The sequence below is a fragment of the Chanos chanos genome, chromosome 13 (genome assembly GCF_902362185.1).
Source record: "Chanos chanos chromosome 13, fChaCha1.1, whole genome shotgun sequence".
In the NCBI taxonomy this organism is placed as follows: Eukaryota; Metazoa; Chordata; class Actinopteri; order Gonorynchiformes; family Chanidae; genus Chanos; species Chanos chanos.
This window is the reverse complement of record NC_044507.1, coordinates 6,245,567-6,257,810: the sequence shown is the minus strand read 5'-3', so window position 1 is coordinate 6,257,810 and position 12,244 is coordinate 6,245,567. Positions and strand designations below refer to the sequence as shown.

Here is a 12,244-nt window from a genome sequence, read left to right as displayed (position 1 = left end):
GTGTGCGTGTGTGTGTAGAGGTGTGTGTGTGTGTGTGTGTGTGCAGGGCTCCAGCCGCAGCTCAGGAGTCTTCATGAATAAGCATCTGTGTCACAGTGAGTAACAGGCCTGCTTATTCACGAGCAAGCAACAGGCTACTCGTGCCCAGTCCATCTCAGCCTTCCCTGTGTGTGTGTGTGTGTGTGTGTGTGTGTGTGTTTAGCCGCCCATCGACCCAATGCACCAGCAGAGCGCAGTGCTGCAGACCTCTGCAGCCATGACAGTAAAATGTCCTTCATCTCTGAACTGTGTGTGTGTGTGTGTGTGTTTGTGTGTGTGTGTGTTTGTTTTTGCAGCTGAGCTCATGTCTCACAGCTCTGATAAAGACAGAGCGAGAAGCAGAGGTACGCAGAGCAGCGGTCCACGTCATCACACTGCTACTGAGGGGCCTGGCTGAAAAAACCACTCAGGTTTGTGTGTGTATGTGTGTGTGTGTGTGTGTGTGTGTGTGAGAGAGTGAGTGAGAGAAAGAGAGAGAGAGAGAGAGAAAGGGAGGGAGAGGGAGAGAAAGAGAATGTGTGTATGTGTGTGTGTGTATGTGAGTGAGAGGGGAGAGAGAAAGAGAGAAAGTGTGTGTGTGTGTGTGTGAGTGTGTGTGTGTGTGTGTGTGTGAGTGAGAGGGGAGAGAGAGAGAGTGTGTGTTTGTGAGTGTGAACATTAGTGTATGTAAACATGTGTTTATGTTGAATATGCTGCAGTGGTCCAGTGTAAACTCCAGTGTAATGTGTGTTATTGCAGTGGAAACTGTTTTGATAAGATTACGACAGTGAAATGATGGAGGTTGTCATTTTCTGCTCTCTCATTCACTTCTGACTTTCTAACAACCAAACAGATTTGTCCAGTGGTCGTTCACCTTACGCTAGTACTCAAACCCCAGACACAGCACTGTACTAGACTAGAACAGTGTTCCCCCAGGACACTCTTTGTGTTTGTAGTAACATTGCCGTAATGAATTAGACAAATTTTCCAGAGCCTTCATTACCAGGTTTACAACAGTCTTTGTGATGCTGATTCAGTGCAAACACACTGCAAATAATTGTTCACCAGCTTTTAAGTTGAATAAGTGTTTACTTATCGAATAAGTGTTTACTCATTCAAGTGCTGAATCGAGTACATCTGAGTCAGCACGTATCTGGGATTAGTAAACATCATAAGTAAACATAAGGATTTGCAGCCAACACTGAGAACCTGTTTGGCAAGATTGACACTTTTGGAGTTCAGAAATGACTGAAGTCTGTGTTTGGATTCCATTAATATCTGTCAGGTGTGTGAAGCAAGTTAGCCCTTAGCAAGAAGTAACAAAGTAGACAGTCTGATAGACAGTGAGTTGCCTTTTTAGCTTAAGGCTAATATTTTTTTTATTTTTGAAGAAAACACACTACCTGTCATTAACCATGAACAACACGGCTATCACTGAACTCCTGAATGACAAAACTGGATCTGTGTCTAAGTTATGGTTCTTGCTAATTATTGGTTCAGGAATCCAATGGCTTCCTATTGGATCTTTTTGTTTGAGAAGGTTTAGGGGTTCTGCTCATAAACAATCAGCATGCTTGCTTTTCCCTCGATATTTTATTGGTGAAAAATTGTGATTTTCCGTGGTAATCAGACAAAGATGTGTCTCTTGTGCTGAAATACAGGCTCCGTTCTCCAGATTCAGGAGAACACATCGAGTGGTGTCCGAGAATGTCGTTGTGGACATGAATTTGACTGTAGTTAGATATGGAAATTGGAAGTATTTAGGTACGGAAACCAGAGCTGGTGTTTAAATGGATGTTTAAACTGGTGTTATTTGAACGGGTGATTTTTAGAGTCACTGTCTCTTCAGAAACATAGGGTATCACTGAATCATCCCAGTCATAAACAAAAGATGAGTTTGGCGTACCAGTTGAAACAGTGACTTGGATAGTGCCATTGAACCGGCTAAGTCCGTCTGTGGCATGATTATCACAAAGTAGGAGACTTGTGAGAAAACACAGCTAATTCATTAGCAAGTAATGGTCTAAATTTTGTATTTCGCCTGAAGGAAAGCAGATGGTGTGAGTTGTGTCACGTAAAAAAAAAAACTTCAGTTCGTATTCCATGAAGGACCATTGTCTTTGTGTGGCTTTTGTCCTAGTGTTTTGTCCTAGTTACATTTAGTTCTCTGAGTTCTCTGACTTTTCCTTTAGAACGAACAGAAAAAGCACTAAATCGATTTTTACTCGACTTGTTTGAGTAATGCAGAAAGTTTTTGAAAGTTGAGCCATTCCTCCAAATTTTAGCCGGCCTGTAAAACCATGGTACTGTTAAGCTGTCAGAGATTGGGTTTTGAAAGGTCTTTTTTCAACAACTCGAAGTGACAGATTATGTTCGGTGAGACCAGGTGAGGTCGAGGTCAGGGTCAGGGTCAGGGGTTGCCTTGAGTTCAGAAGAAACATGCTCAGTCATTTCCTGGTCTCCATAGCTGTTGTTGTTGTTGTTGTTGTTGTTGTTTTTCTTCTTCTTTTGATTTTCCTGTGCTTGTCATATTTTTTTTTCTTTATATAAAAAATGTTGTAGGCGAGCATTCATGATTTAGTGACTGTAGAGTTCCCATGTGGCTGTGAGTCAAAATCCCCACAGATCTTTAGTCCAGGGATAAAAGCCTTTTTAACAGCTCACAGGCCGAGCCGTAATCAGGATAACACAGCGTGTCTGTCGGAGCAGTACTGTCTATGTGCCAAGCGCATGTCTTCAGAATGCTGGGCCGTTACATGGTGTTACTATGCTACAAGTTACATTGTTACAAGTTACATTTTTAAACGCTTACTTTCAAAGTGTGTAGTTTAAGAAAAAAAAAAAAAGATGTCCTCCATTCGTGTTGCTCAATCTTGCATTAATTTAAGATTTCGTGTTTCTTAACTTCAGTGCACAGAACCAGGTTTAGTCCCGTTGTGAAGAGTGTAGAGAGAGAAGTTTGGATCTGCTGTGCTTGTGCAAGAAGGGGAGAGAAATTAAAGCTCTAAAGCTTTTCTCTGTCTCTGACAGGGTCGGCTTTGTGTGAGAAGTTCCGCTAACGCTTCTGGTAGTGTGGCAAAGCCAGTTCAAGACAAAGACAGCACCAGTTTCAGGGTCTTTAATCTGAGGAGAAAACGGTGTTTAAACGGAAGGCGATAAGCCTTGCCTGAGGACCATTTTTACTTTAAAATAAACTTTAATGTCTTTGGAAAGAAAAAAAAAACTATAATGAGATATTCTTAAAGAAAGAAAGAAAAAAAGAGCCATACCATTAAATCCCAGCGTTCTTCGGCGAGAGAGGACGGTGCTTTTGGACGTGGCACACAGGCAATAGCAGGGTTTAGCGCGGCGTTGTCGGTTGTCTGTTTGGCTGGTTCAGGACCCGGTCTTTAATTCACGTATGTCCTCTAATCATGTGACAGTTCTTCACCTGACTGATTACAGACCACTTGTTCTCCCATAGAAAGCAGGAAAGAAAAATAACGTCTGTCTTTCCCACCGGAGCTGGAAAACGCTGCCATGACACACATTGGCGACCGTGACTAATTTGAGACTAAATTGTTAATCATCGTAGGAAGCTCGGTAAAAGAAAGTGAACATTGCTCAAAAAGAAAAGCCAGCACGTTGTGAGTTTGGCAAAGATCTCGGTTGCAGAATTATTTTTTTTTTAACTTCAAGACCGAGTCTATTAGCTGGGCTTTAGCCTTTTTGCACCTGCTATAGAGGAGAGAATGTCAGTCGATCACACTTTTAAAAAATCCATCCTAGAGTGAAATACAATCTCACAGCTGCCATCGATTTTCCAAGCGGGTGACAACCTGCAGAATTTAAAAACGTGCGGCGACTGAGATGTCAGGCACGGCATGACGTTTAGTGTTTGAGGGATGTAGTTGTTGGTTATAAATTAAGACGGATTCCTCTAAACGACACATTCTCCTTCCACGGAGACACAAAACCGAAGCTTCAAAAGACCTCGTGACCCAGTGAAATCCACAAAAAAAAAAACCCAGCACTTCTCTTTTCCGTCAAAGAGAAACTCAACCCCGACCGGACAAAAGGCTCTTTAAACTTTTGACCCTTTGATTTATAGAGTTTGTTTGCTCTCCTGGTTACTGGAGCGACCTGTGAAATGTAAACTATGTGTCAGACAAGGGCCAGTTTAGCCAAACGTGACCGATAGGGCAGTCTGGTGCCTTGATGTGGCCAGTGATCCAGGGAGATCCAGGTTTGATGCTGGTCTTCCCTGCGGGGTTTCTCAGGACACAGGGGCGTGAGGGTCCTTCTCGTTGGGCCTAATTGCTGTGGTTTTCGTCCAGCTGCTTTTTTTTTTGCGTGTAATGACACGGCGCGTACAGCCGAGTCTGAAGGTAATTGAGAGTGATCGCGTCATCTACCCTGAAGTTAAGAGGAGAAACAGCTGAATGTCCCAGACCTCTGCGTGCCCTCTGTCCTCCAGGAACCGCCGAGGAGCCGGAGCCCACCTGCTCCACAATGCACAAAGCGTTCTTCACGCCTACTAATTCATCCTAATCACCATCCCCATCTCTCTCTCTCTCTCTCCCACTCTCTCTCTCTCTTCTCTCTTCTCTCTCTCTCTCTTCTCTCTTCTCTCTCTCTCTCTCTCCTCTCTCTCTCTCTCTCTCTCTCTCTCTCTCTCTACTATGTGCTCTCCAGGTTCTGGGGGATGTTCTGTTGGACCTGTATCGGGCTCTGAAGTGGGTGGTTCGCTCAGACCGGGATGATGTGGCAGTGCTCCACGCACAGATCGCTCTGGAAGAGCTGGATGACGTCATGAGGAAGTTTATCTTTCCTCAGCAGAAACTGGAGAAAAAGATCGTGGTTTTGCCCTGAGACTAAACATGGGCCGATTTTTCAAACGCCAAGCAGCGCCAAGCGAGCCTCACCTGGTCCATTGCAGAGGCGGAAAGTGGGCTAAATGATTTACTGGCCCGAACACAAACTGTTAAAGAAATGAACTTGGTTGTGTAAAACACATTTTTCATTGTTTTTGGTTGGTCTCAACAGCCCTGACAGAGCCCAGTGGTGGCTGAGGTGGACACGTTTGTAGACGACACGGAGACATGCTGTCATCACTTTCACACAGCGGCCACAAGGCAACTGAAACGAAAGGTGGCCTCAGTAAATATGGGAGATTTACACACACAAAAAGGCAGTGCTTGTGAAATATTTGTGTGTGTGTGTGTGTGTGTGTGTGTGTGTGTGTGTGTGTGTGTGTGCGTGCTTAGGCTCTTTGTTCACTGTTTGTGGTACACACGGAGAGAAGGAGAGAGAGGAAGACGGTGTGGTAAAGCAGGGCCGTGCCGTGGGTTGAACACACGACAGGACAATCTGTCACCAAAAAATCTCCTGCCTTGTATGGTGGAAAATTTCCCTCGTTCACCGCCTCCTGTCTGGGTCTGCGTTCTCGTCCCCAAAGTGTGTGATCAGGGGCGGGCAAAACTCAAAACAAACGTCGGTGTCACTTTTTTTTTTTAAGTCATCAGCGTCAAGCCACGTCTTCTGCGACACATTCTCACTCTCGTTGCTTGCTAAAAAAATAAAAGAGTATGGAGAAATCCTAGTTTTACAAATACCTTTGTGTCGTTGTTTTCCTTTTCTCTCAGCGGGATTTTAATCCCTTTCTACGTAGACATTAAAAGTGGACATTAGCTCTTGTTTCGTTTTTGATTCCGAGTCATACTAAAAAAGGTTTTACATGTGCAGGTACACGCTCTTGTTTTTCGCTGCCTGTGTTTTGCTGGTTTTAGGTCTAAAGGTAAAGTAGGCTCTGTGTCGCAGATTGGTATCCTCCCGAGAGTAAATCAGACACTATCAGGTGAACCGCGGGGGAGAAGCCGTGTGTCTCAGCGGCCTGCACTGCGTCGTGAGGCTGCGGCCTCTTCACACAGTATTAAAGGAAACGCAGAGAGGCTTCCTTATCTGGGCCAATACTTTTGCTCTTCACTGATGACATCATAATGACAACACTGACATGGCAACCACTTGTCCTTGACTGGCAAAACCTCATGACTATGAAGAAAGGAAAAAAAATCATGTTACAAGTTACATTTTTAAAATCAATCTTAGTTTGATGTTAAAATGTGTCTTTTTTTATTTATAGTTCCAACTTGATCCTGCATAGAATGCTGCTTTGTCAGAAATATCTTTCTCTTTGGAAAAAGTGGATGGGACAGTTGAGTTTTTATGAACATTGGTCTGCTCTGGTCCTCTGGTTCGTGGCCAAGGGCATTCCCACAGTGATGGGGGTGGGGGCTGGGGGGGGGGGGGGGGGGGGGGTGCTGATCTCTGACGCCACTGTGCTGCGCTAAAACTGACACACACGTACACACACGTACGCGCACACACATACACGCACGCACGTCAACTGTGCCAACGAAGCAAAGACTCACCCTCCCTGGCCAGAACCATGAGAGAGCTATTACACTAATTACCATCTGGCCACGTGTCACAGAGAGAGAGAGAGAGAGCAAAAATAAAATGTATTTGATATTACCAGTACATTGCTCTACCATGTCACTTTAATGTATGTGGGTTTTTTTTTTTTTTAAAGATGAGTGTTTTTTTTGAGCAGTGAAACTTTCTTAGTGGGACAGAAATGACAGAAACCGGAATGCAGAGTGTATTGATTATGTCAGAACAGAAACCAATCCATCTCTTTCTCTCTCTCTCTCTCTCTCTCTCTGTGTCTAACCTGTGGGCAGTCAGAGGGAGGGGTGCAGTGAAGGGTGGATAGATAAATAAATAGGTTTATAAAGGATGCATTGAAAGGAGGCAGTTAAGACAGGGTACACTCAAACAGTCTACAGTCTGCTTGACTGCACTGCAGACCAGAGGGAGAGGAGAGTAAGAGAGAGGGAACAGAGCAAACGTATAAAGGAGAAGAGAGGAAGAGACACGGGATAGACTAAACACGTAAGGAGGAGAGAGAGGATGGAATGAGTGTGTACAGCAGAGAAGATTTTGAGTTGGAGTACAGGAAAGGGAAGGAAGAAAAGCAGAGAGTGAGTAAGAGAGAGAGAGAGAGAGAGCGAGCTTTGTGAGTGTGGGACACTGCAGAGAGCTGGGACAGAAAGACACAAGAGAGAGAGAGAGAGCGAGAGTGAGAGAGAGAGAGAGGGGTGCTGAGATTTGGGCTGCGCTGCAGAGAGATGCAGAGTGGAGAACAGCTTCCACTGCAGCACCGCACTGACTAAGAGAGACAGAGAGCCCGGCGCTGGAGACAGAGCCAGGGGAGGGGTCTCACACCCAGACCCACCCTCCACCTCCCTCAAGAGTCCTCACATGTCCCATCAGTGGGTACCTACTCACCAGGCATGGAGCCCAGACCGGGTGGGCCTGGATCAGCCAGAACCAGACTGCCAACCTACTACTTTGTCCTCCACCGCTGTGGCCATGCCCGCCTGAGACCTACCTGCTCCGGTGGATAAGTCGGAAAGCCGGGAGGCCTTCATGCCCTGGGACTATCTGGGGGGGTAGTGGGGGAAAGGAGAGAGGGAGGAGAGAAAGGAGGAGGAACTGGGAAAGAGGAGGAGGAGTAGGAGGAGGGAGAGGGAGCAGTATTTTTGGATGAGGGATCTCCGGATTGAGGAGCGTTGGAATAAAGATGTAGTGTGAGCGGTAAGCAGAACAAGGAGACCGCTGTGTGCCGTGGAGTGGGACACACACACACACGCACACACACACACACACACACACCAGGGCCGAGCACACACAGACGCACAGAGACACGGACGGGCCAACCTAACTAGGGCTCACTCCACAGGGGGAGACCAAGCCCACTGCCACGGCCACGGGGGTTAGGAAGGTATGGGGCTAACATGCCACAATGCTATTCTTTTTGTTTGTGTGTGTATGTGTGTGTATAGCCTATATATATGTGAGAGAGATACACATACTTTTTTATTTCAAGTGCTTACTGTAGAGCATTGTAAGAAATGATTGTGTGTGTGTGTTTGTGTTTGTGTTTGTGTGTTTTTTTAACCGGTTTTAATTCACAGACTGTGTCACTGATTTGTGTAACTCTCAAAAATAACAGGGGGAAAAAAAAGTCTGTGCTCTGTCTCTGGACCGCTCGTGATTTGAAAAAAAAAAAAAAAAGTCCTTTCAGATTTTGAATCGGAAAAATGATTCATTTATTGATGGTCTGTCTTTATTAGCTGTCTGTGAGTTTGAAAGGGTGCACGTTTAATTGGCTTTCCACTCTCTGTGTTGTACGGCCCTGTGTTTCCTGACACATTTGGTTAGCGCCCCGGGGGCAGGGTAACGTAGAGTGGAAAACCTCCCGATTCTGTTTGAAGACGTGTGACCACTCCAAAGAAAACGCTGCCTGTTTTACTTTCCATGCCTTCATAGATTAACTATGACTGGCGCTCTGCTGGTCCTTTGAAAAAGGTTCTCTGAGCTTTTTTTTACAAGTCACTAGATTGCATTTTAGGAGCAAAGCTGTTGACAGTCACTTTGGCTGGAGAGAAATACAGCACAGTCGGGTGGCTTTGTACAAGACACGGGTGATTTGAGTGACATCGGGTTTTGTGCTGGCTTGTAGGATTAAATTTTATAGAGGTGTGAATTGCGGTAGCCTACGCGAAACTTGAATTGACTTTTATGTGGGACAAAAAAAAAAAAACCCTCCTCTTTCAGAAAGATTTTCCACTTTATCGTTTCATTGTGAATTTGAGCTGATGGCCACTGAGGCTAACATAACCTTTTGCTAGGCCTTGATGTTGGATTTTTATGGTGAACGGACTTGTGTTTCTTGAACATTGTCCATAAAATGTTCACCTGTCTTGGAGGAAATCTACAGTGCCCTCTGGTGGATGCGAATGAAAATAGCATTCTAAATCTAATTGATCCATATGCATTGCCTGATCTAAAGTTCGTTTTCTTTGTGTGTCAAAGCAAACATGCTGTAAATATCCTCAGATAATGCATCATTAAAAACGATCATAAATATTGACATATTTACCCTTTTCTCCCTGATGAGTTGAAAGTTGACCAAAGTCTTGTCAAGAGCTTTTGGACATAAATATTATGTAACTCATATTGAACAAGTAAGAGAAGAAACCACATTATGCCATGTTTCCTCAGATGTGACTGTAAGGTTTGTTATTTCAATGACTGGACTCAGAGAAATCTGTATCAGCTGTGTTGACCTGTAGTTTTCCAAAGTCTAACTGATCAAGTGGATCTTGATGACTGACTCGATAGACCTGATACAAAGTAACTGATAAAGGGCCATTGACTCGCATTTTGAAGCTAAACTACGACTCCTGATTAGCCCCACATGCAAATCATCATCTTGCCCTCTTTGTCATTCTTTCTTTATCCCTTGCTCCTGTCCTCCATTTTCCTTGCTGGCCTCCTCCCTCTCTCTTTCTCTCTCTTTGTTGTTCTCAGCCCTCCCTCTCCTTCTCTCCAGCCAGTGTAAAAGTCCCCTGTCCCTCTGCCAAAATGCTCATTCACCCTTACACCACCCTGCTGCTGCTACACCTGAGAATACGACCCGTTCAGTCCCTCTGAGGGCTGGAGCTACACCTCCTCTCACCTGAGAATACCTGCCTGCCTGCCTACGGAACAGACTCCCATTTCACCTGAGACTTTCTGACCGAGCTCCTTGTTCATCTGAGGACACCTTCCTGCCGATCAGAAAAGCTTAACCTACCTGCAGCCCACCTGAGAAACTCAGCTCAACTCAAGTCAACTCAACCCATACCTTCTCTGACAGCTACTGAGCAGATCAATATGAAGTCTTCAGAAGAGGTGCTACAGCAAAACACACTGAGATAGCAGACCTATTGTCTGTGCATGCACACACACACGCACACACACTTACACACACGCGCGCGCGCACACACACACAGGGCAATATCAGCTGCTAGCAGATACATGAAGACCACCATCATCACTTTGGGGGAGATCAAAAGACTCCTCTCCCATATCTGTTGAGTGATCTTATCCCTAACTTATACTGTGAGGTCTCTCCACAACAACAGTGACTAACGACTAAGCTGAAAGGGGGAGATTGGATTTCTTTCTCTCTCTCATTCTCAGAGTAGATGATGGATTAGATGCAGTGATGAGATGCAGCATGGAGGTACAGCTTTTATGGATGTTTTGTGGTATGAGCAGTGGAATAATTTTTCATAACTATTAACTTTTAGATTGGATGGTACTGGGTTTTTTGGGGGTTTTTTTTACTGTCGGTTTGTGATTTGACATCTCAGGCTAGATGACAAACAAGTTTAAATTTGCTCACTACCTAATTGTATATTCAGTGCATGTATTAGTACAATGTAATTCCTATATACACATATAATCTTACATCATATTTTCATAGTAAGTGTACAGGCAGATGGTGATCATGTGATAGTAGTCTGTGCAGTACACACAGTCTGCTTCCAAAAGTGAACACTTAAACGCTTAAGTTATTATAGAGTCTGTGGTAAAAAGCGGGAAAATCGCATCTGTTTCCATGGACAACGTTGAACCGACCACGCATATCATGCATTGAAGGCGAGCAGGCAGTTCGTCACATTGTGGTCTTTGTGCAGTTTGATGAAACAGTGAGTGTGAACGAGTGATAGCTGGCATTGTGCTGAGTCTGCCACAACCGCTTTCTTTTTACTGACTCCTTAGTGTACACAAGCCCCTGAGAGAAACTGTCCCTCTAATTAGGATCACACACACACACACACATACATACACAAACACACACACACACACACACACACACACACGCCGCTCTGTGTCTGGATGCCATCTCAGAGTGCCCCCCCCAGGGGTCTCACACCTCCTCTGGACCCTCTGAAGCTGGTCTCAGAATGTGTGAGAGTGAAGAAAAGGGGGGAGACTTTAGTTGAGTCAGTCTTTAAGAAATCCACTGGCTTTTTCCCCCCTTAGGAAATAACCGTGTAACGTAACGGAGTGCCAGACCAGTTGAAACGTTAATGTTTTATGTATGATCTTATTTTGCGGTTTGACACTTTAAATACTGTATTTTACTGTATGACATGCAATCTAGGTTAAATTAGTTAATTTAAATTAAATTAAGTTGATGAACGCTCAACACCCAGTAGCTTGATGGCATGATGCTTTGCCTCACACGGTTGTCATAAAATGTCACAAATAGGAAATGTCATAACTATTAATATCTATGAGAATACATCATTTTGTGGCAGTACTGCAGTACAATTTCCTTCAATATCCTTTTTTTTTTTTTGAAGAGCTGGTTTCTATTTCTGCCAGTATTTTCCATGGCAAAGGCTGTCTGACAGCAGTGTGAATGAAGCCCGTCTTTCTTCACCGAGTTTGAGGTAAAAGGAGGCAATGAACTGACTGAAAGAGAATAATTGTTCTCCTGCCCTGCTGCTTCTGAGCGCTGGCCAAACCCTGCCTGGCCTTTAATTAAAGTCATTAACCTGAGAAAGAGAGAGAGAGAGAGAGAGAGAGAGAGCGCACTATAAATTGTTGGTTTATGTTTGTGTGTTTATGCAAATGCAGTTGCAAACATGGCATATTGTGTCCGAAAAACTTAATTAAGACGGTCAGTAACAAGTAAACAATCAGATTTGGAAAGTCCGGTTCAATTTCTCGACCGAAGGAGTCAGCGAGACAGTTTGCGCAGTCTTTTTTTTTCTCAGGGAAATCCAGGACTTCCGTCTTTGAACAGAGAGAGGTCGTGTTATGGCAGCCTTGATCCCTATCACCTTCATCTGTCACGTGAAAACAAGCAGAACTGAGCACTCATTAAAGCAGTTTCATTCCTGTGGGCTTAATGTTTTTTATTGGAGTCAGATGGACAAATGGACTTAATTTCAAGTTTATAATCATTTGGGGAAAATGCAGAGAGAAGATATGAACAACTGGAAATATCTGTACTCCTTTTTTTTTCTTTGACATGTGAATAATATAATTGGCATGACATTCAGTAAATAAAGCTTGTTTTCAATAGTTCTGATAAACTGATGTCCCTTTGAGCGTAATTTGAGTGTCAAGTTGACTATTTCAAATGTGTACTCTACAGAATCATCTGTTTGCAGTTTATACAGTGTATATCCTCAGCTAAGGGCAGTCTGTTCTTGTCAAGAAGAAATATTATCGTCAGAAACATTTTTCTCTTTGATGCTATTATTTATGTCGCGGATTCTATTTGAGGAAGAAGTCACTATTCTCTTTACCCTTCCTCTTGTCTCCACCATCTCTGCAG

General features: G+C 44.1%; 1 protein-coding gene across 1 annotated transcript in view; it reads left to right on the top strand.

Annotated features, from left to right (window-relative positions):
* tango6 (transport and golgi organization 6 homolog (Drosophila)) overlaps positions 1–4,906 on the top strand; it is a 22,582-nt gene extending 17,676 nt beyond the window's left edge. The window contains exons 17-18 of the mRNA XM_030790663.1: positions 336–449; positions 4,693–4,906. Coding sequence (XP_030646523.1) covers positions 336–449; positions 4,693–4,869 — 291 coding nt within the window. The 3' untranslated portion in view covers positions 4,870–4,906. The remainder of the gene's footprint in view (positions 1–335; positions 450–4,692) is intronic.
* The last annotated feature ends 7,338 nt before the right edge of the window (positions 4,907–12,244 follow it).